This window comes from Tiliqua scincoides, chromosome 5 (genome assembly GCF_035046505.1).
Source record: "Tiliqua scincoides isolate rTilSci1 chromosome 5, rTilSci1.hap2, whole genome shotgun sequence".
Lineage (NCBI taxonomy): Eukaryota > Metazoa > Chordata > Lepidosauria > Squamata > Scincidae > Tiliqua > Tiliqua scincoides.
Window position 1 is genome coordinate 78,832,680 of NC_089825.1, and position 12,472 is coordinate 78,845,151.

Sequence of the window (12,472 nt, forward strand, 5' to 3'; positions counted from 1 at the left end):
TTCCTTCCACTCAAGAGGCAGAAGAGTGACTCACGCAGAAGCATGCGATCCACACTCAGAAAAAGTGAAGTGTGCCCGCAGTGTTATTTCAGGAAACCAAGGGGACCACAGCTATAAGGGGTTTGGGAAACGGTGGGGTAGCAGACCAAGAATGCTTCTGCAGAATTCAAGGAAGATGTTGATGAGGTGTAAGTCTGACTCAGATGCCAGACAGCCCTGCCGTGAAATACTTCTTTCACACATGAAGAGTGCAAGATTCTGGAGCAGTTATGGAAGCAAGAAGCATTCTCATCAGGTTCATGGACCTTCAGGATCAGGTTTTGGTCCTTCAGCACTGCAGAAGTAGAAATTTGGTGTTGGGTGCAAAAGGGATGTTGATTTGTTTTTGTTTTGTTAAAGCAAGATTTTAGTCATAAGAGATCTTATCTTCTCCTCTCCTTCAGATCTCTTCTTTCAGTCTTTCACTGCTTCCTCAGCCTGAACTTGTCATCTGTATTTATAATGTACAGGACCTAGCACATGGCTGGCCCTGGAGCAGATGTTTGCCAGCAAGGAAAAAAAACACAACCCAAATTATATTACCTCAGGTGATGGGAGGTGTTTGGGCACATCTCCATCCAGTGGTTCGGTCAACAGCATGTCCCCCAAAATTGTCTTCATGTGGCGGGCCATTGTGGATTGCTGTTCGACCCCACAGTGGTTCTCCAGCGAGAGTATCACAGGGTAAGAGGAATGCTGAGAACAAAAAAACAGGGTCAAGAACATGCCTCCAAGGACTTCTCTCAAGGGATGGGTTTTTGGTCAATATACATTTGGGGGATTTTCTGTATATGAGCGATACGTAACTGCCAGCTTTTTATATGGACAGAGGTTCTGTGTACAATACAAAAATCAGCAGGTGAAGCTATTAAATCAGTGATTGCATTTCCTGTGTCTGTCATGTCATCAGTGATTGCATTTCCTGTGATTGCATTTCCTGTGTCTGTGTCTGTCATGCAAGCATGAAACTTAAGCTGATAAGGTACATTTGGCTTTAAAATGCAGCTTTCCTACTTCCTGAATTGGCAATATGCAGGTTTTTGTAAAATGTTAGTTATGTTCTTACAAAAGCTTCAGGTGGCAGGTGACATCTGAGAAAGAGACATTCCTCTCTCACTGACTCACAAGAGAGGTTATGCAATTTCTAAGATGGTGACAGCTATGACACACACATGCATCGTAAGAAAAACAAAGGAAGGATGCACTTTGCTTCAGACTGATTTATGAATTCACATGCAAATGTTAACAAGAACATGTCTGTGCCACAAAGATAGAGCATAGCTGCTTCCTTTTTTTGTTGGCAACCTTCAGTCTCGAAAGACTATGGTATCGCGCTCTGAAAGGTGGTTCTGGAACAGCGTCTAGTGTGGCTGAAAAGGCCAATTCGGGAGTAACAATCCCTTCCACACTGGGAGCAAGTGCAGTCTGTCCCTGGTCTGTCTCTCTGGCTGTGGGCCTTCCTTCTTTGCCTCTTAGCCTCAGACTGTTGGCCAAGTGTCTCTTCAAACTGGGAAAGGCCATGCTGCACAGCCTGCCTCCAAGCAGGCTGCTCAGAGGCCAGGGTTTCCCACCTGTTGAGGTCCACTCCTAAGGCCTTCAGATCCCTCTTGCAGATGTAGCTCAGCCTACCTTGAAGGCATAGTCCCGGATGCATTCAATGACATCCCGGAAGAGGATCTTGGTGGTAAGGGTGTGGCCATGGTAGATGATGGGTTCTCCATTGGACCCCTCCCAGCAGTCAAGCTCCACACATCTGCACCCTTTCATCAATGCCCTGCCAAAGAGAAAGTGAGGTGGTGGGGGGGGGGGGTAAAATGCAACCAGCCTGTGCCACGCACAGAAGGCATGGCTTGAAATACATTTTCCTTTGGCAATTACATTGTGTTCTCCCACCTCCCCCCAGTACCAATTTGACTGCACCTTTTCAGCCATTCTGTCTTGACATGCAGCCTCCTTCACCCTGGTGCACTCAGAAAGCAGCCCCACCAGCCAGTTGCCCTCTCTTCCAGGGCCTCTGAGAGGAATTTTATCAGGGGGCACAAAGTTTCTTTTGGGCCTCTTGCAAAGGGTGAAGGGTGAAACAGAGCGGGAGAGGGTGGTGACAGGCAAGCAGAATAGGGGCAGGGAGGAGCGAAACGGGGGGAGGGTAGAGACAGCTGGAAACATCTTTAGAGCCCAGGTCTACCAATCTATGTGGCATCAGTAGTGTCCCCAGCACCCCCAGTCGTGGTAGTGTCCCCAGTATCCTGTGCAGGCAACAAGTCTGAGTAGATAGAAAAATGTAAGATTCCAGGAAATTTCTGGGTCTCCTTCTTTGACTCCAGGGCCCCCCTTTTGACCCTGGGACTAGGTACAAATTACCCCCTTTACCCCCTCTCCTAGGCCCTGCTCTCTTCCAGACTTCCTCTCTGCATGCCCTGGTCACAAGGTCCCAGCAGGCTGCTGTCCATTCACCCAGCGCATCTCCAAATTTGCTGGATTCATCACCTGCTCCTTTTTGCAACAGTAATCTCAGAGCTTTATTTACTCCATTCTTTCCCTGCTGGCATGTTCTGTGGGAGAAACTTTGGTTACAGCTATCCTTTGCTAGGCTCAAAGCCTTCTTACCGGATATATGCCTCGGTGCTACTGGTCCCACCAATCTGGTTGTCAGTCAGGTAGGTGTTATGGGAGGAGGAGATGAAGTAGTGGCACAATGGTTGGCTCATGTCCTGGTAGACCTCAGTGTGGGCCTGGCTGAGGATGCTCCCAGCTGAAGACAGCAGGTACATCATGAAGCCATCCAGCATCATGAGGTTGTGCTGCCTGGCTGTGGGATGGAGAATTGTTTGTTAAGGGGTTGCTAGCCTTCCGTTGCAGCTGGCTAGCTTACATCCATCAAGAGCACCTGATGTGCACATTTCATAAGAGAGCTCCTTATCCTGCTCCAGGAACAAGGATGTTAGGAATCAGGCACAAGAGAGCCACTGCAAGTCACAGCCCCATCTCCTTCCACCCCTTTTCTCCAAAATGTGCAACGCAAGCAAACATTGTGATGTCACTGCACTTCCTGTTTCTCCATCTTGGCTCCATTTCATTGATTGCTGTCTCTCATTGGGGAATGGGGTAGGGAAACAAGAAGCATGTTTTGTTATGGAGAGAAGACAGAAGGAAATGCCATGTTTCAACAGCCACCATCCATTCTTCAGAATGTACGGTGAAACTTCAGGTTTCTGAATGACAAATGACATTCCAGAGTCTTGAATGCAATGGTGTACACTTGTCATTGCCCTCAATAAACCTGTGACTCACCCACCAAGGCCACAAAATTGAAATACAGAAAAATATTGTAGGGTTCCAATATAGGTCCTGGAAAAACTGAAAACAGCTTCAGAAGTGTAATCAGCATGGCTGTAATAATGTGAATATTCCTGGCGTGACTGTCACAGAGTCAATGAAGAGAGCCCACAATGCCCCTACATGCCCCCTTACCCTCCCAAATGGGAAGAACTTTTGAAATGGTTTTTGAAGTTTTCCTTTCCCATGTTAGTAGCTGAAAGGACAAAAAGCTTCCCTTATGAAATTGACTAGATCAATATGTGCAACCTGGTCTAGTCAATTTCTGGTCTAGTGGAAGAAGATGCAATTAGGAACAACTAGCAAACAGGTTAGACTGCAGTGACTCCTCTTATGTTTCACAGTCACCAAGCTATCAAGACTGGATCAGATCTAGTCTAGATGTAAGGGGGGGTTGCCCTCATTGCTCCACAGCAATAATGGTCTTTATGTAACCTGTGACAGTTTTCGTTTAGGCTGCACCTCATGTGCAATATTCCAGGAGAGACTTCTGTCACTTCCCTGATCTGTTCATACTTTCTGGCATCATAACCATTTGGCAAATGCACCACCAACACTTTGAAGTGCATGCAGAGTGTTCATACCTTTCTCATTCAGCTCATACATCTGGATGATGTCACGAGCTCTCTGCAAGTTTGCTTCCTCACCCTGGTCACGCAGGAATTCCCGCAGTTCGTCCGCTGACAGCACGCAATCCTCGCCAGAGTAGCGGTGGAAAATTTCCTCCAGCTCAGGCCGCGCCATCAGCCGTGTGCAGAACTCCTCAATTTCATGTTCTTCCAAGCGGTCATTGTTTGATCTGTCACATTCCTGATGAAGGAGAGGAGGAGAAATAACTACGTAGCCACAGAGAGATGCAAAAGGGTGAACTGGTAGCAACTGAGAAGGCTTAAGCATTGCTCTGGTATGGAAGTGGCAAACGTTATGTAGTTAGTAAGGCTTGTTTTCAGAAACTGAAATTCTGCAATTAAAATAAATAATGCATTTTAAGCAATTCTGCATGGATTTTGCATGACTTATTCTGGAGCTCCAAGCCAATGCTAAAAGAAACAAGGGTCTAGGACAGTGATTTTCAACTTTGTCTGGTGGCACACTGACAAAGTGCTAAAATTGTCAAGGCACACCATCTGTTTTTTGACAATTGACAAGGTGCACCATGCTGTTGGTGGGGGGCTCACATCCCCCAGTGGCTCTACTAATAAACGACCCTCCCCAAACTCCCAAGCTCATCTGTGGACCATTCGCGGCACACCAGTGTGTCACGGCACGCTGGCTGAAAAAGGCTGGTCTAGGAAAGGAGGATGTAGCAGGGCCATGAGAAAATGAAAGGGGCCATAGGAGGCAAGAACTCGAGGATGGAGTTGTGCCGAAGAATGAAAGCAAAGAAAGGCCAGAAGGAGGAGGCTTTGTAGGAAAGGAAACTGGAAAAAGAGAATAGCTAGAGGGGAGAAAGACTGAAGTTCATGTATTGATGTGAAATAAACACCAAATCTTTGACTGCAAGCCTAGCGCACTGTAACTCTACTGCTGTTATAGAAAAAGTGACAGCCAGGGAAACAGGGCAAAAGCCATCTCCGAAGGGACTGCTGAGCCTTCAAATCTTGTTTTTGTTTTGCGAAGGGGTGCAAAGCACAATATATCAGCGAGTTTGCAGGAGAGCCAAAGCGTTTAATGGGAGCTACAGCAAAGCAGGACTTGAGATAGGAGGCAAGATAGAACATGGAGCATAAAGCAGAACATTGTGTTTTTCAGGGGATTACCTTGAAGAGCCTGTAAGCATAGATGTCGTTCATGTCAATGTTGATCATGCGCAACATGTTTTTTATTTCTTTGAAGCTCATCTTGTTGTCTTTGTTCTTATCTGCCTGGTGCAGAATGTCATGGATCCAGGTAGGCTGTGATGTAAGGAAAGAGCGAAAGCACCAGGAGGCACCAGCCCTGGGAACTTAAACCCCCCCACCCCCCAAAAAAAACCCGTATGCACTGGGGAATATTTACAACAAGTGAATACTGATATTGAATGATTCGTTGTAATGAATCATGTGTTACTAAATTTCTGCAGTATTGTTGCAGAATTGGGAACCATTTCTTTGTCAAATATTTCCAAAGTGAAACAAAGATGAACTTTGCTGATCCTGAGCTGTCTAACATCTCATAAGCAGATGTTATCTAGCAAAGTAAGTGGGAAATGTTTACATTAGCATTGTAGGTCAAACAGAGTGATGTCCAGAGGTACCAGCCATTCTCAGAGCAGGGCAATCTGAAGTACTGTATGTCCTCCTTGCCTCAACAAGCATTTGGGAATATGATGCAGATGGATGCAAATATTAAAATGATTACACTGGTTTTCAGGTTGTGACTTTTACCACAGGTGAAGAAGGGCTTCAAGCCCAGAGAGTGAAGTCAGAATTCATCCCCTCTGGTGTACAAAATCCTACTGCTCTGCTGCGCATCAGTGAGGCTCCAATGCACAATCAGCTTGTGGATTTCAAACAGTGCTGATCTCACTCTGGAAACCTTCTTTCAAAATCCTGTTTCAAACCTTGTTGTTTGGGGTCAATCGCTTCCAGTGAATCAGCCAAGCCCTTCTCTTTGGCTCTTAAGGAGGAACCTGACTGCTAAGTCCCTGGCAGATTCAACAGAAAGGATATTGCTCCAGCTTTTCGCGCTGGCTCATAGCTTCAGCTCTGGCCATTAGTTTGGTGAGCCCCCTCACCCAGCACTGAGCCTCATCCACACACCGAGCAGCGAGATCCAGGTTTTTCCGCTTGCCCCTGAAGACAATAGTGAAGCACTGGGCCTCGGGAAAAGAGCCACCAAATTTCCGAAGCCCCTCAGAATGACAACCTTCACGTACACTTTCAATGTGCAGGATGGAGACTGAAAGACAGAAGAGGAACACAGGGATTTCGCAGATGGAGCGCATGACTGGCATAAGAAAGAGTGGTCAAGATCAAAAGGCAAAGGGACTTCCCAAAGAAAACATGTTAGACTGCCATTGTTAGACTGTCATAGTGAGAGCTCGGTAGCAGAGTGATAAGATAGATTAGACTCAGGGGAGCGACAGGAAAAGAGTGGACAGAAGGCTAAAAGAAAGAACTTGATAGTGGCTTGAGGGGAACAAAAGCAGAACAGGCAGGGAGCTGTGGATAGGGAACAAAGAGAAAGGGAAGCTGAGGAAAAACTTCACAAAGGGTCAGGATGCGTTGCATTCAGGCTGGCCCATCCATGAGGCTGACTGAAGCAGTTGCTTCAGGCAGCAGATTGATAGAGAGCCCATTTCTGTCTGCCACCACTGCTTCTCCTCCTTCCATTCCCTGGATGGGAAAAGCGGGGGACAGAGCAGAAGCATGAAAGAGAGGAGAGCAGAGGGCTAGAATGTCAGAGGACGTGAGTTGGCCCTGGCTGCATTTAATGCAGTTCTTTTCTTATATGCTCAGTGCACTTTATGTATATTATCTCAGTAATCCTTAATGGTTTTGTAAGATCCCTTACTTACTGGTAGAAGGAAGGAAATGGAGCAACAATGAAAGCTGCAGGCCTGAGGTCCAGTATGCCAGAGTGGCAGTAGGGGGACTGAGAAGGAAAGAATGTGATGGTGGGGGGTAGGAATCTCACTCAGGAGAAGCTGTATGCGGGTGGAGAGCAGGGAACAGAGAAGTAACAAAGCTCAGGGAAGAGGAATATTGTGGGCAAAAGCATGGAGGGATTAAAGATGTGGTCAGGGAGGTGGGCAGGTGGTTGAATTTCATATATTGAAAACATCAATCCTAGGCTACACGTCACTAGTATCAGCTTTCAGGCACTTGCAGGTCTCTTGCTCTCCAATATTTATTTATTTTTATCTTTCACATTTTTATAGCACCCTTCCTCCAAGTTGCTCAGGGAGGTGTGCATGGTTGCTTCCCTCCTTTTGTCCTCACAACAATCTTATGAGGTTAGGTGAGGCTGTGAGATAGTGACCCAGGAAGTCTCATGGCTTAGTAGGGATACGGGCCTGAATCTTCCAGGCCTAAGCCAAAAACAGAACCACTAAACCATCCTGGCTTCTACATTCTCAACACATCTGACTCAACACATTCTCCCTTTGTACCACCTATGCATGCAACAGCTCATGGTGCCTTTAAATCCCTCCTCGAAACCATTTTTTTCCTAGAATCATTGAATTGGAAGGGACTTACAAGATCATCAAGCCCCTGCCAATGCAGGCAGTCCACGCCTATGGCCCCCCCCCAAGAGATGGCTATGCCGCCAAAGCTTAAAGATCTCCAGTTACTGAGGATCTATGACCTGCCAAAGCAGGTAGTTTCACTGCCAAACAGTTCCTACCAACACAAAGTTATTCCTGATGTTTAAACAGAAACTCCCTTGTAATTTAAACCCACTTGCCAGGGTCCTACCCTCTAAAACAGGGGTGCCCAAACGCCGGCCCTGGGGCCATTTGCGGCCCTCAGGAACTCCCAATCAGGCCCACAGGGAACCCCCAGTCTCCAATAAGCCTCTGGCTCTCTGGAGACTTGTTGGATCCCATGCTGGTCCGACGCAACTGCTCTCAGCGCAAGGGTGACTGCTCGAACTCTTGCATATGAGCTGCGGGCCGAAGGCTCCCTCCACTACTTGCTGTTTCACGTCTGTGATGCAGCAGTGGCAGTGAAGGAAAGGTCGGCTTTGTTTTGTGTAAGGCCTTTTAAAGGCCTTGAGCTATTGTAAGCCCTTCATTCATTCATATAATTTTCATCTATAATATATTCATTTGTGTAAATTTATGTAATTTTATTCAAATTTGAAATGTAAATTAATTTTTGCCAGCCCCCAACACAACGTCAGCGAGATGATGTAGCCCACCTTCTACATGCCAACCCTTCAGATAGTTGTAGATAGTAATCCTGTCACCACTTAACCATTTCTTCCCCCTACTAAACATGCCCATAGGACTTGGTGTCCAGCCCCCTCACCATCCTTCCTGCAAGGCTTTTAGTGAAAGTCCTTAATCCCGATTCCCAACTATGACCAAGCTTAAGTTTGTATGCTGCATTTGCTCACCTCCCCCCTATGCTATCCTTCTCTCTGTTGTCTTCCGGACTGCTAATTTTAGATTGTGATCTCCTTGAGGGCAGGCACCTGACTTTTTTTTTTTTTTAAGAACTTCTGTAAAGCCAAATAATGGAAAAATATCCTTTACACTGATCTTCACAAAGTTGCTTAATTTTCAGCACATCTTGCAAACCAAGCTCCTAATTGCCCTCACTTCAGAGCAGAAAATTGAAATAAATACTAGCAAAACTGATGGATACTCTATTATACAAAAATCATTCTATCATTGAGGAGTTGTTCTGGATATACACCCATTATATGCACACCCAGGCATTTTAAGATCAAATATGGTATTCCAAGAACTGCATCTATTGTAAGACACTCTTTATGAGTGTCTCCTGATGTGACAAGTAAAAAAGTAGCATCAGAACTGTAATAGGTAGCAATAATCCTAAATCACCTTCAGTTGTGCTTGGCGACCAATCCAAATTCTTAGCCTTTACTCTGCTCCCCATCTTGTCTATGCAAATAAGGTTGTCAAGTTTTTGTATAGATCAGGGGTGTACAAACATTTTGGCAGGAGGGCCACATCATCTCTCTGACACTGTGTTGGGGGCCGGGGAAAAAAGAATTAATTTACAATTAAAATCTGAATATATTTACATAAATGAATATATTAGAGATGGAAATTATATGACTGAATGAAGGTCTTGCAGTAGCTCAAGGCCTATAAAAAGCCTTGCACAAAGCAAGGCCAGCCTTTCCTTCGCTGCCACTGCTGCATCACAAACGTGAAACAGCAAGTAGTGGAGGGAGCCCTCATCCCACTTGACTCATTTGACTCGTCCCTCATTTGACTAGCTCAGATGAGAGGTCAAACAGTTGTCCCCTTGCTGAGAACAGTTACGTCGGGCCAGCACAGGCTCCAGCAAGTCTCTGGAGGGCCAGAGGCTGATTGGAGACTCCCCAAGGGTCTGATTAGGGGCTCCCCGAGGGCCTTATTGGGAGCCCCCGAGGGCCTGATGTGGCTCCCAGGCTGGGGTTTGGGCACCCCTGGTATAGATGGAGATTCTGTGCCTTTAAACAGTTGCATGGCATGGGAGCCTGAAGACATTCATAATATGACTATATCAAGACATTCATAATATGACCTTGCATTGATACCAAGGCTCACATATATTATCTCAGAAATCCTTACATCAACCTTGCAAAGTAGGTTATCGTCTCCATCTTCCAACCCTTGGAGTAAAGCTGAGGAAGAGTGGCTTGACTACAGCCACCTTGAGTGAATTCATGGTCAAGGAATGATTTTGAACTTCCTGCTCTTCATCAGAATTGTCTGAAACAGGGCATATCTTGAACCAACATAAACTCGCAATTAGTCAAGGTTCATCCAATTCAACTAGCCTGTGGTTCAGGGGAAAGTGTTGGTTTGTTTTCCTGGGGATTTTTTTTTTCCTGCAGAGTCAATAGGGATAGGCACAGACTTTGCAGAAGTGGAATGTGACATCTAGCCACCAGTTTCAGAGCGAGGCTTGAAAAAGGAATTTGCAAACCTCCATTTTAAGGGCTTGTGCATAAAACTGCATGTGTATGTATGCATAAGAACATAAGAACATAAGAACAGCCCCACTGGATCAGGCCATAGGCCCATCTAGTCCAGCTTCCTGTATCTCACAGCGGCCCACCAAATGCCCCAGGGAGCACACCAGATAACAAGAGACCTCATCCTGGTGCCCTCCCTTGCATCTGGCATTCTGACATAACCCATTTCTAAAATCAGGAAGTTGCGCATACACATCATGGCTTGTACCCCATAATGGATTTTTCCTCCAGAAATGCAATCCAAGATGGCAGTGCCCAGGAGAACTGGGAAGAGGCTGCCATGAAAGAAGGGTGCTGTGACCATGTCAAGTTTGGGAACCGCTGGCTTAAACCTTATCCATGAAATGATGTCATATGTTTACATTATTAAGCTGCTGTCTGTGTGGTGGTATTTTGGTGGCATTTCCTACAATCACTCTCTTCCAATCTTTCTTTGAATCCTGTGGTTAATTTTTCTGTTTTTTCTTTTCTTGTCCCATGCTGAAATTTAAGGAACATGTACTTGTTGGCAACCTTCAGTCTCGAAAGACTATGGTATCGCGCTCTGAATGGTGGTTCTGGAACAGCGGCTAGTGTGGCTAAAAAGGCCAATTTGGGAGTGACAATCCCTTCCACACTGGGAGCAAGTGCAGTCTGTCCCTGGTCTGTCTCCCTGGCTATGGGCCTTCCTTCTTTGCCTCTTAGCCTCAGATTGTTGGCCAAGTGTCTCTTCAAATTGGGAAAGGCCATGCTGCACAGCCTGCCTCCAAGCGGGCCGCTCAGAGGCCAGGGTTTCCCACTTGTTAAGGTCCACTCCTAAGGCCTTCAGATCCCTCTTGCAGATGTCCTTGTATCGCAGCTGTGGTCTACCTGTAGGGCGCTTTCCTTGCACGAGTTCTCCATAGAGGAGATCCTTTGGGATCCGGCCATCATCCATTCTCACAACATGACCGAGCCAACGCAGGCATCTCTGTTTCAGCAGTGCAGACATGCTAGGGATTCCAGCACGTTCCAGGACTGTGTTGTTAGGAACTTTGTCCTGCCAGGTGATGCCGAGGATGCGTCGGAGGCAGCGCACGTGGAAAGCGTTCTGTTTCCTCTCCTGTTGTGAGCAGAGAGTCCATGACTCGCTGCAGTACAGAAGTGTACTCAGGACGCAAGCTCTGTAGATCTGGACCTTGGTATGTTCCGTCAGCTTCTTATTGGACCAGACTCTCTTTGTGAGTCTGGAAAACGTGGTAGCTGCTTTACCGATGCGTTTGTTTAGCTCGGGACATGATTGTTGGGACATGATTGTTGGGACAATAAGGGACATGACTGTTGCACAAAATAACTTGGAAAACTACTGAACATGCCTTATATAGTTATAGATTTTCTCTCATTGGAGGATTTCAGGTACAGGCTGGATGGCCACATGTCAGGGATGCTGTAGCAGATGGCAGCCCTGAGGAGTGGGTTGGATTTGATGACCTCTAAGGCACCTTCCAATTCTAACATTGTATGATTCTATGGAAACAAAGTGAAAAGAAAAGAGAGGAAATACCAGACCCAGAGGTGTTTAGTTCAGGATGGTATGGATGCTGTCCTCTTGTACCCTGCACAGAATCTCAAAAATTACAATGAGATTGTATAGGATTCTACCTCCCTGTTTTTGAAACTACTGTTTCTTGTCATAGCCTGCCCCTGGGTGGAAACAATGACCCTCTTGCGAAAGCAGCACAAAATCCTGAGCTTTTGAGCTCCATTCTTTTGTATCTGAATACAGATTTCATGTCTGAGTGAGACTGAACAAACTGGAATTTGAAGCCCAAATAGCGGGCAGGTGGAAGATGCGTGCAATAAAAGCTTGCGGAGGATGATCTAATGCCCGTTATGTATTTAATCACTTTAATCCTAGGCGAGACAAAGTCTCATATGTTGTTCCAGCATGCGGGGGACAAGTATTGTGAAATGGCAAAGCAGCAGCTGTCCAAACAGTCACAAGTGATCAGAACTGCAGCCACATTTCTTCTATCTTGCTAAAATGTGTTCACTTAGGGGCTTTCATGGTCCTGAGTTGAGGAAACCTGAATTAGGTACAACTCCAGGCAGGCTAATGTCTGATCCCATCACTGAGCCACCTTCTGGTGCTCATGGGGTGAGTTTAGAGGGAGAACCACCCAGCGTGACTTCTAAATGGGATTTGAACATTCTCCCCCCCCCCCTTCTTTAAAAAAAATATTTGGCTTATCAGTGTCAGGTGGAGAGAAATATTCTTTGCTTCCTGACCCTGAATAAACACCAAAAGAAAAATGGTAAGAAACCACAAAAACTTATGCAACTTGTCCTTTCTTCCACTTGAGCATTCTAACCCCAGCCAAGTTTATGAGTCATTTTGTCTTTCCCTGTGCACTACTTCAGTTTTACCCTTTAGGCACTTTAATCTTGGGTCTTCTAAGATAAGAAAGGAAAGCAAACAGGTCTTGAAGTAAGAGTACCA

The 12,472-nt window shown here is 46.0% G+C and overlaps 1 protein-coding gene across 3 annotated transcripts in view; it reads right to left on the reverse strand.

Moving 5' to 3' along the window:
• The window catches only part of PLCD3 (phospholipase C delta 3), a 56,192-nt gene that overhangs the window by 15,450 nt on the left and 28,270 nt on the right, over nucleotides 1-12,472 (reverse strand). For 2 of the 3 annotated variants that reach the window (XM_066631302.1, XM_066631304.1), the window contains exons 3-8: nucleotides 6,027-6,255; nucleotides 5,136-5,265; nucleotides 3,960-4,185; nucleotides 2,647-2,848; nucleotides 1,669-1,813; nucleotides 583-735 (exon numbers count right to left, since the gene is read on the reverse strand). In XM_066631302.1, coding sequence (XP_066487399.1) covers nucleotides 583-735; nucleotides 1,669-1,813; nucleotides 2,647-2,848; nucleotides 3,960-4,185; nucleotides 5,136-5,265; nucleotides 6,027-6,255 — 1,085 coding nt within the window. The remainder of the gene's footprint in view (nucleotides 1-582; nucleotides 736-1,668; nucleotides 1,814-2,646; nucleotides 2,849-3,959; nucleotides 4,186-5,135; nucleotides 5,266-6,026; nucleotides 6,256-12,472) is intronic. The other variant, XM_066631303.1, reaches the window with a different exon arrangement.